Source organism: Apium graveolens, unplaced genomic scaffold (genome assembly GCF_009905375.1).
Source record: "Apium graveolens cultivar Ventura unplaced genomic scaffold, ASM990537v1 ctg5394, whole genome shotgun sequence".
NCBI lineage: Eukaryota > Viridiplantae > Streptophyta > Magnoliopsida > Apiales > Apiaceae > Apium > Apium graveolens.
Window position 1 is genome coordinate 1 of NW_027418957.1, and position 14,985 is coordinate 14,985.

Genomic DNA, 14,985 nt, shown 5'->3' on the forward strand with positions numbered 1-14,985 from the left:
AGTTGATGAGTCTTGTGACTGAAATCTATGATATATTGGAAATTGTTGAATGATTTATCACTTGTTGATAAAAAGTATGATCCAGAAGATTCGAACTTGAAGTTCTTCTTGTACTCCCTAAAAAGTGGGACTTGAAAGTTATATCAATAAGGGATAACTATGTTGTTGAAGATACATCTCTAGATGAGATATATATAGAATGCTGAAAACTCGTGAACTGAAGATCGAGCAGGAAAATAAGTGAAAAGGGCGAAGGACAAGACATGCTACTCCCACGTTTAAAGAAAATCCAAGAGAGAAATCTGTAAGAAAGAACCATTTCGAAATGAAAGGCCATGATTGCAAAGTCTGATACCGAGTCATCAAATACTGATGATGATTCAAACTCTAATAATTATTCAGACATAAAAGGGATCATGATAATGATGAAAATATCCTACAGATGGCTGCTCTCTTAGTTAAAAGCTTTATAAATCTGGGCTATAAGGATTTCAAGAAAGAAAAGAGTTTTTCAGAAAAGGCTATAGTTCCTCAGACTCTGATAAAGGAATTAGAGAAAAACTTATGGGAAGAAGTCAAGGTCTGGGAAAATTACGAAGTCAAAGATCAAGTTTTATAATTAAGATGGAGTTGGACACTTTGCAGCATATTATAGAAAGCTAAAAGTTAAGAAGAAGCAAGCCTTGATCATCAGGAATAAGAATTGGGATGATATATTAGAATATGTACAAAATATGTTATCAAGGAAATTGCTGATATTAAACTTGATGCTACCGAGATGAAGGAACCTCAAACTACTCACTACTAAAAATAGTAGATACAACATCGATGCTTAGACATCGGCATGTAATGCACCCGATATTAAAAGTCTATTTAACATCCCTTTTAAATAAGCAATGTTGAATAGAAATGCTGATGTATCGATTTCCCATACTAGCCGTTTACTATGATCAAAAATGAAAAAGGCCAAATATGCTTCGAACTTTGACATCGGCTGATTTTTTTAACCCTTTTAATGGCTACTTTTAAAAAAATAAAAAATGACTTATCCTTTTTACCCTCAGTTTCAGTACACTTTCCCCCTTTAATTTTAACAATTATTTCCCCTTTTTATTCCCCCTTTTCCAAAATATCTCCACTCCCCCCTTTCTGCTAGCCTCATCTTTCTCACCGTCGTTTCTCGTCTTTCTCACCTTTCATCTCTCTTTCATCACTCATATCTCTCTCATCTCTCCCCTCTTTCTCTCATATCTTAAAAATCTCAGTCATGTCTCATCTTTTCCCTCCTTTCTCATAAACCTTGATTTAAGCCCGATTCAAATTCAAACTTTGGACCTTCAAATTGAGCTTCAGCCTAGTAAGATATACTTAAGTAGAATTTTTGGAGCTTGAAATGAGCTTGGAACTTTAAGGTTTTGGAGCTTGGAGCTTTTCTGGAGGTATATACTCATTTTTATATATTTCTTTTATGCATGTATATAAGAAATGTTATGCTTATTTTTGGGGGTTTTGGAGAAACTCGGAATATAAGTAAACTTCATGTGTTATTAGGTTAATACATAGTACTTTCGAGTGGGTTGTCATGTATACACTAAAAAAAAATCACACCTCACAATAGACCCACTTATACTATTACTTTTGCATTATGTTAAATTTTGCATAAGAAAAGTTAAAAAATTACAAAGAAAGCTTACACGCCTAGATTGGTGAAAAATAGAAAGAGAAGGGACTTGGAGCATTGATAAACAGGACAAAGATAATGAACTTAAGAATTTTCATCATTTTTTGAGGAACTTGTTGCAAATAATAGAAAAAAATAATTCGCGTCCAAATGTCTCCTAAGTAAGGTCACACATAAATATAAAATAAATTTAATAAGATAATTAAACAAATATGAACATAAATATAAATAATATGTGGGCTTCGTATCTATAATTTTTTGTTTTTTTAATGTATCATGCATATTATTATGAGGAACAAAAAATATAATATAATATAACTGAATTTGTTTTTCTTACCTTGACATATATGTTGAACAGGATAATTCTTGAAATGGAGGTCATGTAAAAACAAATACAAGTGACATTTCATGTCAACGTACATACATATGTAAAAGAAAAATAGGATACTTATTCTAGTGTTTTAAATTTATATATAATTTGTGGAAAAAATGCATAAGAAAGGAAATTGAAGAAACTCAAATTATTAGCTTAACCTTGGTAAACAACATCAATTCATGATAACCACCAAATGTTGTTAACCAAAATACTCTTTCATAGAAAATACAAATATACCAATTTATTATTTTAGAATGTACTAGTTCTTATATTAGGGTTTTACCTACCTTTTTCATATCCTCTATTTTGTAGGGCCCAATTATGTATCACTCATTTTAATGGGCTTGATATAGTTTAAATTGTTTTTTGTTATAGTATCCTATTCTTATTACAAATTTCGAATTTTTTACTTTTTATAAAATATGATCTAACAAAGTGTGCTCAGTATTATATAAATTAATTAGATGTACATGTACAAGCCTATAGGTATACAAGTATTAATCTAATTTATTTGTATTATGAATAAAATGAGATTCTAAAAATCAAGTGGTAAGCATTGTATAAAAAATTTAACTTAAAAATGATATTTTCTCCAAAATTTTAAATTTTATTAAGTGAGATTATATAAATTCCCCACTTACCTCAACTAACAATAATATAAGTACTACTACAACCCTAACTAATAATAATAGAAGTACTATTACAATAGATTTAAGTCTAAAATACCTCTCACTATAACGCACAAATTTATTGTCACATAAAATTAATATTTACATAAAAACATTTAATAAAATTAAATTTTTAGAGGTATAAGATAGGATACTAAATGTTTGACAAACAAGTTATACGTATGAGAAAAATAATACAATTTTTAAAATATTTACTAATTGCTTTGTTAATTTAACATAGAAATTAAAATGAATGATAAAATGAATTTCTTTACACCAGTTCGAGATCCTACAAAAATTGAGCTATGTCGGTCATTGTAAGGAAATGGGGAGATTGAAGCCACAACTACGATTTTTTTCGATGGAATCAAAAAGTGGTTGGGAGAAGCCAAGATTTATGTGCCGAAAATTTGTGATGGGTCTTTTGGACTTATCTAAAAATGCCAAGATCATCCACGAGCGAAACGCCTTTCAGATTGGCTTGCCGAACTCATGCTCTTCTCGTGGTTGAAATGGGTGTAGACATTTTCCCCACCGAAGTGTTTGATTTGGAAACCAATAAAGTTGGCCTAAGAACTAATGTAGACCTTCTTGAAGAAGAAAGTGAAGTAGTCCACCATAAAAACCTAAAATACCAACTTCAGGGAGCCCATTATTATGATTGAGGTGTAAAAAAGCACAATTTCTTTTTCAGTTACCCAGTGGGAGGAAGTTAGCAATGTCAATGCCCGTTAAACAAGGAAAACTTATCCAAATACAAATCAATATTAGAATACAAACTACTAACCAATAGAGCTACATGTTTAGTCTCTTCTCTCTCATCCGTGCATTATGTGTTCATGTATATATTTTCTGAATCGTTTTTAATTTGATTTTTCCCATTAATCGTTAACTTAATATATAAAAATAATTTTACCATTTTTCTCCATCTCCGCTCAACAATTTGCATAGCATATTTGCTATATTTTGAAAGAGAAATCATTATTTAAGCTTACGTGAATCACTAAGCTGAAATCAATACTATTTCAGAAACCGGTAGATTTAGTGATTCTCGTAAGCATAATTACTAATTTATTGCCGAATATATCAAATATGGAGTTCACCAGTTAACGGGAAAAATTCAATTAAAAATAAAGCGAATAAGGTGGAGTTGTGTGTTGGGTGGTGAAGTTTGTATTTTAATATAGTATATTTTTATTAGGACTATATATATAATATATATATTAGTTTGTATTAGATTAAGACTATATAGATATATAGTATATAAAGATGAAGGTTCATCAAACCTATTAACTTTTAATAACAACCACGTGTTAATAAACCTAGTAACTTCTAATAATAACCAGTGGTTTGGTTGTACTTTTTTGTTCTTTTTCTTACAGAACTCTTACTCATATCTCTATTTTTATCCTTTTATTATATTTTAAATATCGCAAAACTTTCTTTTACATAGATTAGGAACACATATTAAAATATATTTTATATTTTTAAAATGATTTACAGCCTTTTCACTTTTTTACATAACAATACCTTTTTGAAGGACAATAGTATTCTTAGCCAACATGAAGAAACAATGAATTCAAATTATTACCTAATCTTGTTAAATAACATCAATTCATGATAACCTCAAAATCTTGTTGGAGAACCAAAATACTCTTTCATACCAAAATACTCTTTCATAGAAAATAAAAATAACGCCAAATTATTTTCTAACCATGTATAAGTTCATTTCTCATATTAGGGTTTTACCTACCTTTTTTATATCCAATATTTTATAGGACCCAATTGTGTATGATGGGTTTTAATGTGTGGAATACAGTTTAAATTGTTTCTCTATTTTAGTATCAATTTCTTATTACAAATTTCGAATTCTTTTCCTTCTATAAAAATAAGATCTAACAAAGTGTGCCATTATATAAATTAATTCGATGTATATTACAAGCAAATATAGGTAAAGAAGTATTACTCTAATTTATTTTGTATTGTAAACAAAATGAGATTCTAAAAATCAAGTGGTAGCATTGTATAAAAATTTAACTTAAAAATGATATTTTCTCGAAAATTTTAATTTTTTTAGTGATATTATTTATAAAATCCCCACTAACCTAACTAGCACTAATGTAAGTACTACTACAACCATAACTAACAATAATATAAGCACTACTACAATAGATTAAAGTCTAAAAAACCTCTCACTATAATGCACATATTTATTGTCATATACAAATTAATATTTATTTTATAACAACATTAATCAAATTAAATTTTTAGAGGTATAAGATACAACACAAATTTTTGACAGACAAGTTATACATTTGAGAAAAATGATACAGCTTTTAAAAAAAATTACTAATTGCTTTATTTATTTAATCATTGGAATTAAAAGGAATGATAAAATGAATTTCTTGCACCAATTCGAGATCCAACAAAAATTCAGCTTTGGGTCATCCTCAAGGCAATGGGGTGAATGAAGAAACAAATAAGATTATTTTCGATGGAATCAAAGAGAGGTTGGGCGAAGCCAATGATTTATCGGGTGAAGAATTGTGATGGGTCTTGTGGGCTTATCGGATAACCCCAAGACCATCCACGATCGAAATACTTTTTAGATTATCAACTTACCGAACCGAAGTGTTTAATTTGTAAAGCACCGAAGTTGGCCTAAGAGCCAATATAGACCTTCTTGAAGAAGAAAGCGAAGTAGCTCGCCATAGAAACCTCAAATACCAACTTCAGGAAACCCAGTATTATGATTAGTGTGTAAAGGAGCGCACTTTCTTTGTCGATTACCTAGTGGTGAGGAAGTTAGCAATTTTAATATCCATTATGCAAGGAAAACTTTAGGAAAATTGGAGAGACCCTTACTTTATAGCTGAAGTCATAAGGCCGAGAACATATAAGCTAAAGACTTTGGAATGCAAACCTTTTAAAAACACTTGGTACACTTCCAGATTCCGGTAATTTTTCCAGTACGCCTCTCTAAAGCCTTCCTCTTTATTTATTTTGGATTATTAAATTTAGTCATTTACTTTAGTAATGCAATTTGAATCTCCTAATGGCAAAGCATGTAGGACATTATATGAATTTCCAATTTCAATGAAATTTATATTTTTTCCCTTTTTATTCTCAATTTATGATTATATCCCAAAGTCCATGAATGGTATATATATGAGCGGTATAGGGAGCCCCGAAGAGGTGACCGTAACCGGCTGTCAAGCCACTACGAATACTCCCGAAATGAATTAAATGGTTAATGATAAGAAGGAAACGGATTGAGGCTTGGAAAGGGAAGAGTAGAGTTAGATAATTGACTGGGTTTACACCACTTAATGTGCTGATTTCCAAAATTTTCCACTAAATAAAAGGGAACCCAGTTTTCACAAGAAGAATTCCGATATGTATTCTTACTACCAAGAATATAATGAGCAAAATAGTGATGAATGTTTTCACTTGAAGAAGCTGATTAAAAAAATGATCAAGGCTGAAGAACTCAATGAATTTCTAAGAGACTCGAGGGATGAGTTGGGGCCGAATGAGACAAGGAACACAGAGCCAAAAATGAGATATCAGGGAGAGGTGAAGACAAATTCGGGAAGCAATACCCTTTGAGTTGACAGTAAAAATTTCAAGAAAAGGTACGCTCGTCAAGTTTATAATTTATACTAGTTCAGCCTTCTAGATAGACTATGTCGCTCTCCTTCAAGAAAGAGGACTACAAGGATGTTATATAACCTTATGAAGATCCGCTGATGATCCACCATGTCATCGGGGAAATAATATATGGAAAGTGTTAGTAGATGAAGGGAGTTCGTCTAATATCTTATTTCATCGGACGTATAGCATAATGAACCTAGCTGGACTACAGGTGGAGCCATGCCATGAGGTACCTCTTGAGGCCTTCGACGGACTGCATATACCTTGTGAATGTATGATTACTTTATATTAGTACCAAAAATGTCATATAGGTAAAATTCTACATCGTAAAATAAGTAAAATTATACATCGTAAGATTCTAAAATCCCCTACAACGCACTCCCAGGAGAACCATTTTTGGCCTTCCAAGCTATTGGGTCAATCCCCAATCTCAAGATGTAGTACCCAACTGAGAAGAGTGTCGGGAAAATGAGAGAAGACCAGGGGACAACAAGAATCATCATGCTTATAAATCTCGACAAAGATCAAGATTATGAAGAGAATGACACCGGTGGTAAAAGCAAGCATTCGGTGGCCAAAACCAATGGAAATAAATAATTGTTAAACATTGAACTAGAAAAACTCTAGGTTGACCTATCTTGCACAATTGTGGAGCCCACCACCGAACGGGAGTAAGTTAAAGTATATGTTAGATGTTCCACTAATGATTCTCCAATATTGCTTGGCAAGCATAATTATATGGAAGTTCCTCAAACTCCTAACTCTCAGACCACCACTATATTGACATTTCAATGTATCAATTCTTCTTCAACCCCCGGGATATGACATATGAATGTTCAATTATCAGCACAACTATTAGGACTAAAAACACAGTAGACTTAACGTAATGGACTACTTGTCAAGACAAACGCTCACACCTCTATAAAATACACTTCATATTCCTTCCGTCTACACTCGTTGCTTGAAAAAGAAAAAATAATCATCACCAAATAACACATGGGAGATACTTGGAGCTCCTCTAGCAACCTTAACTCCATGAAGCAAACATGTTTCTTCTAACTTTCTAATGATAGATTTAAACCTTCCGCGCATAGAATATACAAGTAGGGAGAGATTGGATCTCCATGTCGAAGTCACCGTTGTGGATGCACATCAACAAAAATTCCACTACTGTGTACAAAACTATATGAGAATTTAGAACACATATCATAATCCTAGAAATCCAGGCTCAGTGCAAACCAAATTTATGCAACATTTTTAATAAATCTTTATTCCAACCTATCTTATGCCTTAAAAATATCAATTTTTAAACCAACCACATCCTTTTTTCCCAATGACTTCAAATGCAATCATTTCATTATAAGTTAATAGCATCCGTTCATTAAAAGCACTTTGTTTGTTAAACATTATCGAGTTTAAACATCATTTAAACTTATTCTCCAGCACCTTAGATAATATACACATCAGAACATTATCAAGAGAGATAGGTCGAATATCTAAATAAGATGTATAAGCGTAAGATTTAGTTCCCTTGGCCCATGTTCTCATGTTCTGTATCAAAGAAAGTCCCACAAAATTGAACAACATATCTTCTAACAATATTCCAATAAGTTTGAAAAATTCGGCTTCAACCCATGTGGACCCGGTGACTTATCTTGATGCATGACAAAGTCTATAATTTTTGGATCTCAACCTCCAATATTTCTTGCCATCTACAAACCCATGTTCTATATTAAATGCAGTAAAAATATATATTTCTTCCATTAATTGTCATTTGCCAAATATTTTCTAACACTTAAAAAACTTTTAAGCATTCACTACTTTTTTAGAGGTTTAGTATTTTTACTTCTTATGTAATTTGTTTGTCTTATATATTTTATAATTCTTTCTATCTCTATTGTTATATGCTTTAATTTTTATGTTCTATATTTTTATAAATTGTATAATGTTCTGTATTTTTAATAAATTAAATTTCTTTAAATATATGATTTAATTTTGTTTAACATCATTTTTTGGTTCTATATATTATTTTGTGTTCTCTAATAGTGTTTTTTGTAACTTATTTATATTTTGTAATGAAATTAAAAATGTTTAGTGTATGTTTAATATTACATATCACTATTGAAATTTAATGTGTAAGGTAAATTTATTGGAGTTTGAATTTTCAATATTTTTTAATACTTTAAATAACTTTTAAACATTTTATATTTTCATATTTTCTATATTTTGATATGTGTTGTAATTCTTTGAATTATGTACTTCCTTCCGTTTTTCTATTTATTATATGCTCTATTTTTCATGTTCTATATTTTATACATTGTATTTTATGTAATGTATTTGAAATAAAGAAATAAAATAAATATATGATTTAAGTTTGTAAGCATTCATTTTAGCATTTATATATTATTTTATGTTCTATAGTTGTTTTTTGTATAAAATATTTATATAGGTGTTCAATATAATTTAATACAATTATTAAAGTTTAATGTTTTAGGTAAAATTTTAAATCTAAGGAATGCACAATTAGAACAAAACATAATATAAATAGAGAATGAATTAAACAAAGAAATGATGAGTTAGAGAACAAACCTTCATGATTGTGGGTGAGTTACTAGGTTACCATTAAAATTGGGTTATGGTTAAACCTTCATCAATCATTTAGATGAAGGTTCATAGAACCCAATACTTTTATTAATAACCACTTGTTATTTTGAATAAATTAATAACCACTTGTTAATAATAAATTTTAGAGGAAGGTTCATACAAACTAGTAACTTTTAATATTAACCACACACTATGAACTAATTGTACTTTTTGGTTCTTTTCTTAAGGAACTCATTTCTCTATTTTTTATCTATTATTGTTTTTTAAATTTTGAAAAATTATTCCTTTATAGGCATGATGAAAACATATCTAAAAGATATATTATATTTTTAAAATGATTTACAATTTTTATGGTACAATTTTATAAGAGCTGAGACATCTTTAAAATCATATAAAGAGCCTAAGGTTTATCAACTATTTGGAGAACCCGAAATTCTTGGAGAACGTGAGCTGCTTTTGGAAGTACATCTCCTCCAAAGTCACAAATCCTATTGTGAACATGGGTTCATCCTCTGTAAAAGTGATAGTAGCGTTGGGAGTAGAAAAAGAAACAAAATTAGGAAATAGCCACATGAGGAACTCCAAGGAATTATTAGGATAATGTTGATGTTGATGTCCATGTGAAAGGTAGTTGGTCAACACTGTAAGGTGGGTTAATGTAACGAGCACCACCACTCATATTAATAGCACTACCACCAATGCCACCACTATCAAGGTTTTCACCACTAGCAATCCTAATACGCCAATGGAACCGGGACCAAGACCATAACTAAAACCACTACCTCCGAATATTACCGAACATACAACCACTGCTACCACTAAAGCTACCAGTAATGCCACCACCAATGATTCCACTTAAGCTACCACGAATGCTACCACCCTTGCCACAATTAAGACTAACAAATATACCACCAATGCTGAAACTATATATACCACCAATGCTGAAACTATGACAACTAGCCATGCCACTACTAAAGCTACCAGCAATATTACCACCATGCCACCACCAATTGTACCACCTGTAATACCATAATTAATGTGGCCACCAATGGAAATGTTTAAACTACAACGAACTTTAACACCAACACCTACAATACCACCACCAATTATCCGACCAAAAATAGCACTTCCAATACCACCAATTGCACTAACAAGAGCACTACAACCAATGTCATCATCAATGCCACCAAATCCACTACTAATGTTATCGTCTCTAGTACCACCAATGTAACCACTAAAGATGCTAGTCATGCTACCCCCAATGTCACTACTAAGACTACCTAATATACCACCAATGCTACCACCGTTGATGCCATAATTAAAGTTACCACCAATGACACTACTTAAGTTAGCACGAACTTCACCACCAACAATACCACCACAAATTCCACTACTAAGACTATGAGGCTGAAAATGGTGAGTGTACGAAATATAAGTTTACCCACCTGTTCAAGTATTGAAATATAAGTTTTTACAAAACTATAATTTGTCCCAGACAGAGCCTACATCTTTATCAAGTAAGAAATCTCATTTTCAACTATGTATCGGGTAATGTAAAGTTAAATAGTGATTACTACTGGATTCAAGAAAAATCATAACTATATACTTTTTGAATAGTTACTGATCTATTACATCAATAGAAGGTTCTAGTGAGGCTGAAAATGGTGAGCCTACGTGTTCTTGTATTGATATATAAGTTTTTACAGCACTATAATTTGTCACAAACAGAGCCTACATCTTTATAAGTAAGAAATCTCATTTTCAACCATGTGTCAGGTAATATAAAGGTAAATAGTGATGAGGGCTTCACTTGTACTATGTGCATATATATATATTTTATATATTTGCATAGTAAAGTTTAAAGAAGAACAAAGAAAGCTTACACTAGTAGTTTGATGAAGAGGAGAAACATAAGGGACTTGGAGCAGTTTCTTCATTGTTTATGGAACTTGTTGCAAATAGCAAGAAAAATAAAATTCCTCTACATATGTCTCTGAAAAAAGGTCACACATAAACATAAAATAAATTTAATAGTATAATTAAACAAATATGAAGATAAAAATATAAATAATATATGGGCTTCTTAGCTATAAATTTTCATTTTTTAGTATATCATGTATTTGATTATAATTGCTAAAATCATGTGTATCTCCCTTATTTTTATAGATCGGCACTACCATGCTAAGCCTCCATTCCTGCGGTATGACACTAGTCCAAAGTATATTGTGGAATAACCTTTGTTAGCCATTTCTCTCCCTCTTCACCCAAACACAACCATACCTCTATAGGTATTTGATCTGGCCCTGTAGCTTTACCTCTCCCCATCTTAGGTAATGCTCCCTTAACTTTGGCTCTGCTCATAGAAGGCTGAACACCAAAGTCAAAGTCAGACGCACTATCTGATCATATCACCGTAACACCAATTCTCTCCTCATTAAATAACTCCTTGAAATAGTTATGCCATCTATTTCGAATATCCTTATCCTTCACTAGCACGTATCCATTAACATCCTTTATACACTTAACAAAACCTAAATCTCTCCTCCTCCTTTCTCTAACCTTTATCAATCTATAAATACCATTTTGACCCTCTTTTGTACCAAGGTGATTATACATAGCCTCGTACGCCTTTGATTTGGCCTCCGCTACTGTCTTTTTAGCCATACGTCTAGCTTCCTTATATAAAATTCTTCTCATATCAACTTGTTTATTATCTTGGCAACACACAAAGTTCCCTAAAAGGATCATATTTAATTTTTACTCGCTCCTGCACCTCCTGGTCCCACCACCAAGCTTCCTTCTGCACCTGAACCTTTCTTCAGGTAACCCCTAACATACCTATAGCTACATTTCTGATTGTACAGGCCAATCGATTCCACATTCTATTAACATCCTCATCATAAAATCTGTCTTTTGCCAACCCAATCCTTTCTTTAAAATACCTACTTTGTCTCCCTTTAGATTTTTCCATAAAATGTTCGGTGTCACCTCTCTATTATCTTGTACTACTCTTTTCCTTATACATATATCCATTACCAATAAACGATGTTGAGTAGTACATGCCTCACTCGGGAATACTTTACAATCTTTACAATCCATGTTGCCTTTTCTCATAAGAAGATAATCGATTTATGAGTTACAACCTCCACTCCTAAAAGTAATCAGATGATCATCCCTTTTTTTAAAACAAGAATTAACAGTCATTAATTCATGTGCCAAAGCAAACTCCAAAAGATCCCACCCACTCTTGTTCCTCAACCCAAAACTAAAACCTCCATGAATGCCTACATAACCATCTGATTGTTCGCCAATATGACCATTAAAATCACCTCCTATATATAAATTCTGGTCCCTAGGTATCAACCTAACTATTTCATCCAAACAATCTCAAAAAATCTTTCTCGCTAACTCACTCAAACCAACATGGGGTGCATACACACTTACAAAATTAACGATCTCTTCATTAACTACGAGTTTAATCTTCATAAACCTATCACTGACTCTACTCACTTCTACTATATTCTCCTTCAAGAGAGAACTTATCAAAATACCCACACCATTCCTTGTATTACCAACCCCTGAATACCACAATTTAAACCCGTTAGCTTCCTTAGTACTACTACCCTTCCACTTAGTTTCCTGAATGCAAATCACATCTACCTTTTTTTTCTTTAACATATCCACAAGTTCTAAAAATTTCTCGGTCAGAGAACCTACATTCATCGTACCTACTCGAAAATAGACATTAGTTGACCTTTGCCCCTCCCGAGAAACTCTTCTCCCTAAATTACTACCAATATCACCACCATCACCCCTACTTCTTACCAAATCAATCAATTAAAGATAACTCTATTGCACGAAAACACACAACTTATAAATGAAAAATACACAATATATAACAAGAAACTATAAAATACAAATAAACTATAAATAAATAAATAACAAGGAAATATATCTAATGACAACTCCTATAGATACCCTAATTATCAAACTTGATGACAAGGCTTTCATCTCCCTGTATTTCTTTTAATATTGGCCCTTTTATTTTGGTACTATCGGAGAATCTAGTCCATTCAGAGGCAATTTGTACACCAGTTGAAGTATATTTATATGTGGTTGTGTTTATTTGGTGGCGGATCAAGTAAGGAGTTGTTTGCCAAACCCGGAGAACTGGGGGAGAAAAACAACAAAGTAAATACGAGTAAACCGGGATGGGAACATGTTTGTATATTGCTTTGGATGAATAAACCACAGTTTTCTTGGATAAAGGAAGGACATTTGTATTATTTAATAAAAAAGATCATATCTCTTCTCTCGCATTTATTTTTCATAAATGAAATAATAACACATAAAGAAATTCAGAAATTGTGTATGTTAGAGAGTAGAGGGGGTAGATAAGATTAGAGATGGCCGGAAATGAATGGGTAAATGGTTATTTGGGAATGTTTGGTGGCTAAAGGGGTGCCATGGATATATTTGAGGGTGATACAAGAAATGTATTTTCAGGTAAGGACGTGTGTTCGAACACCGGTTGGGGATGCTCATTACTTTCCGGTAGGAATATGACTTCACCAAAGATCCTCGCTAAGCCCATTTCTTTTCGCAGTTATAATGGATGTTCTAACTAGGGGTATTCAGGATAGTGTACCTTGGTGTATGCTATTCGTGGATGATATAGTCATAATTAAGGAGACAAGGGTTGCAGTTAATATAACATTAGAGCGATGGAGGTATATATTGGAGTCTAATGGATTGCGGATTAGTCGGTCTAAGACGGAATATTTGTGGTGTAACTTTAGTAATCTACCGATTGGTGAGGGGGTGGATGTTCTGATGGCCGATCAAGTATTGCCCCCCAAAGATAATTTCAGGTATCTGGGTTCTGTTTTACATAAGGAAGGGGGATAGATGCGGATGTTACACATCGTATCAAATTAGGATGGCTAAAATTGAGGGCTGCTACAGGAATATTATGTGATAGGAGGGTCCCTTTAGAGTAAAAGGAAAACTTTATAGGGTAGCGATCAGACCGGCCTTGTTATACGGGTCGGAGTGCTGGGTATTGAAAAAGGCTCAAGAGTGTAGGTTAGAGGTGGCGGAAATGAGAATGTTAAAGTGGATTTATGGACGTACCATGTTGGATAGATTGTCAAATGGTTTTTTCAGGAATAAATTACGAGTTGTGCCTATTGCAGAAAAAGTGAGGGAAGGTCAATTGTGCTGGTTTGGGCATATTAGGCGAAGAAGGATAGCTACTCCAGTGCGCAGGGTGGAAGATTTAGTGGTATCAGGATCAAGAACGAGAGGGAGGCCAAGGAGGACTTGGGCTGATCTACTCACGCTGTACTTAAGGGCCCTAAACCTCAGTGCTGACATGACCTCAGATAGGAGATCTTGGCGCAGGAGGATAAGGGTGGCAGATTAGTTTGGACTTTCGTAGTTTGCATGTGTAGTTTGTAATTTAGTGCACTTTTTGGTAGTTGGTAATAATTTTATTTGTCTAGTACTTATACTTCATAAGTTTGGTAGTTTATTCTCATAGTTATTAATAGTCTTAGTTGCTCGTGTAGGTGCTACAGTGTCGTTTTTTAATGCCATATGACTAATTACATGATATGGTAGATGGATTGTGTGCTGTTTTAGTTTTTTTGACAGGTTTGTGGTACTTCAAATATTTAGTTTGGAGAGTGATCTCCAAGGGAAATATGGCGTTTGAGGCATCAAAAAGAGTGCAGGAGGAGAAATAGAAGAGGCTTACAACAATGAACCAATGAACGAAGCTTTTTACGGTAAGTCCCATGCGAAGAAGGATATGGGCTGAGATATTATATCATTGTTTATGGTTGCCTCCCTTTCCGTACTTATGTTTATGGATCATTGCTTACCTAGGACACACATATTTGTGCATACACACAAGTCGTTGGTCTTTTCAGGAAACAACCTCTTCATTTTTTGGAATGAGGGTAAGGCTGCGTACGATACACCCTCCCCAGACACTGCCC

General features: G+C 32.8%; 2 protein-coding genes across 2 annotated transcripts; one reads left to right on the forward strand and one right to left on the reverse strand.

Moving 5' to 3' along the window:
* Window positions 1-11,191: 11,191 nt before the first annotated feature.
* Window positions 11,192-11,647, reverse strand: LOC141702638 (uncharacterized). Its single transcript, XM_074506288.1, has 2 exons — window positions 11,396-11,647; window positions 11,192-11,350 (listed from the first exon to the last, which is right to left on the reverse strand). The coding sequence occupies exons 1-2, from the start codon at window positions 11,645-11,647 to the stop codon at window positions 11,192-11,194; spliced, it is 411 nt and encodes a 136-aa protein (XP_074362389.1).
* A 1,947-nt stretch (window positions 11,648-13,594) lies between these two features.
* On the forward strand, window positions 13,595-14,408 carry LOC141702639 (uncharacterized). Its single transcript, XM_074506289.1, has 2 exons — window positions 13,595-13,854; window positions 14,150-14,408. The coding sequence occupies exons 1-2, from the start codon at window positions 13,595-13,597 to the stop codon at window positions 14,406-14,408; spliced, it is 519 nt and encodes a 172-aa protein (XP_074362390.1).
* The last annotated feature ends 577 nt before the right edge of the window (window positions 14,409-14,985 follow it).

Coding starts and splice junctions, on each gene's coding strand:
- LOC141702638 (XM_074506288.1), bottom strand. CDS start 11,647: ATGGCTAAAAAGACAGTAGCGGAGGCCAAATCAAAGGCGTACGAGGCT. Junction 11,351..11,395: donor AGGAGAGAATTGGTGTTACG/GTGATATGATCA, acceptor TTTGGTGTTCAG/CCTTCTATGAGCAGAGCCAA.
- LOC141702639 (XM_074506289.1), top strand. CDS start 13,595: ATGGATGTTCTAACTAGGGGTATTCAGGATAGTGTACCTTGGTGTATG. Junction 13,855..14,149: donor CCCCCCAAAGATAATTTCAG/GTATCTGGGTTC, acceptor TGGTTTTTTCAG/GAATAAATTACGAGTTGTGC.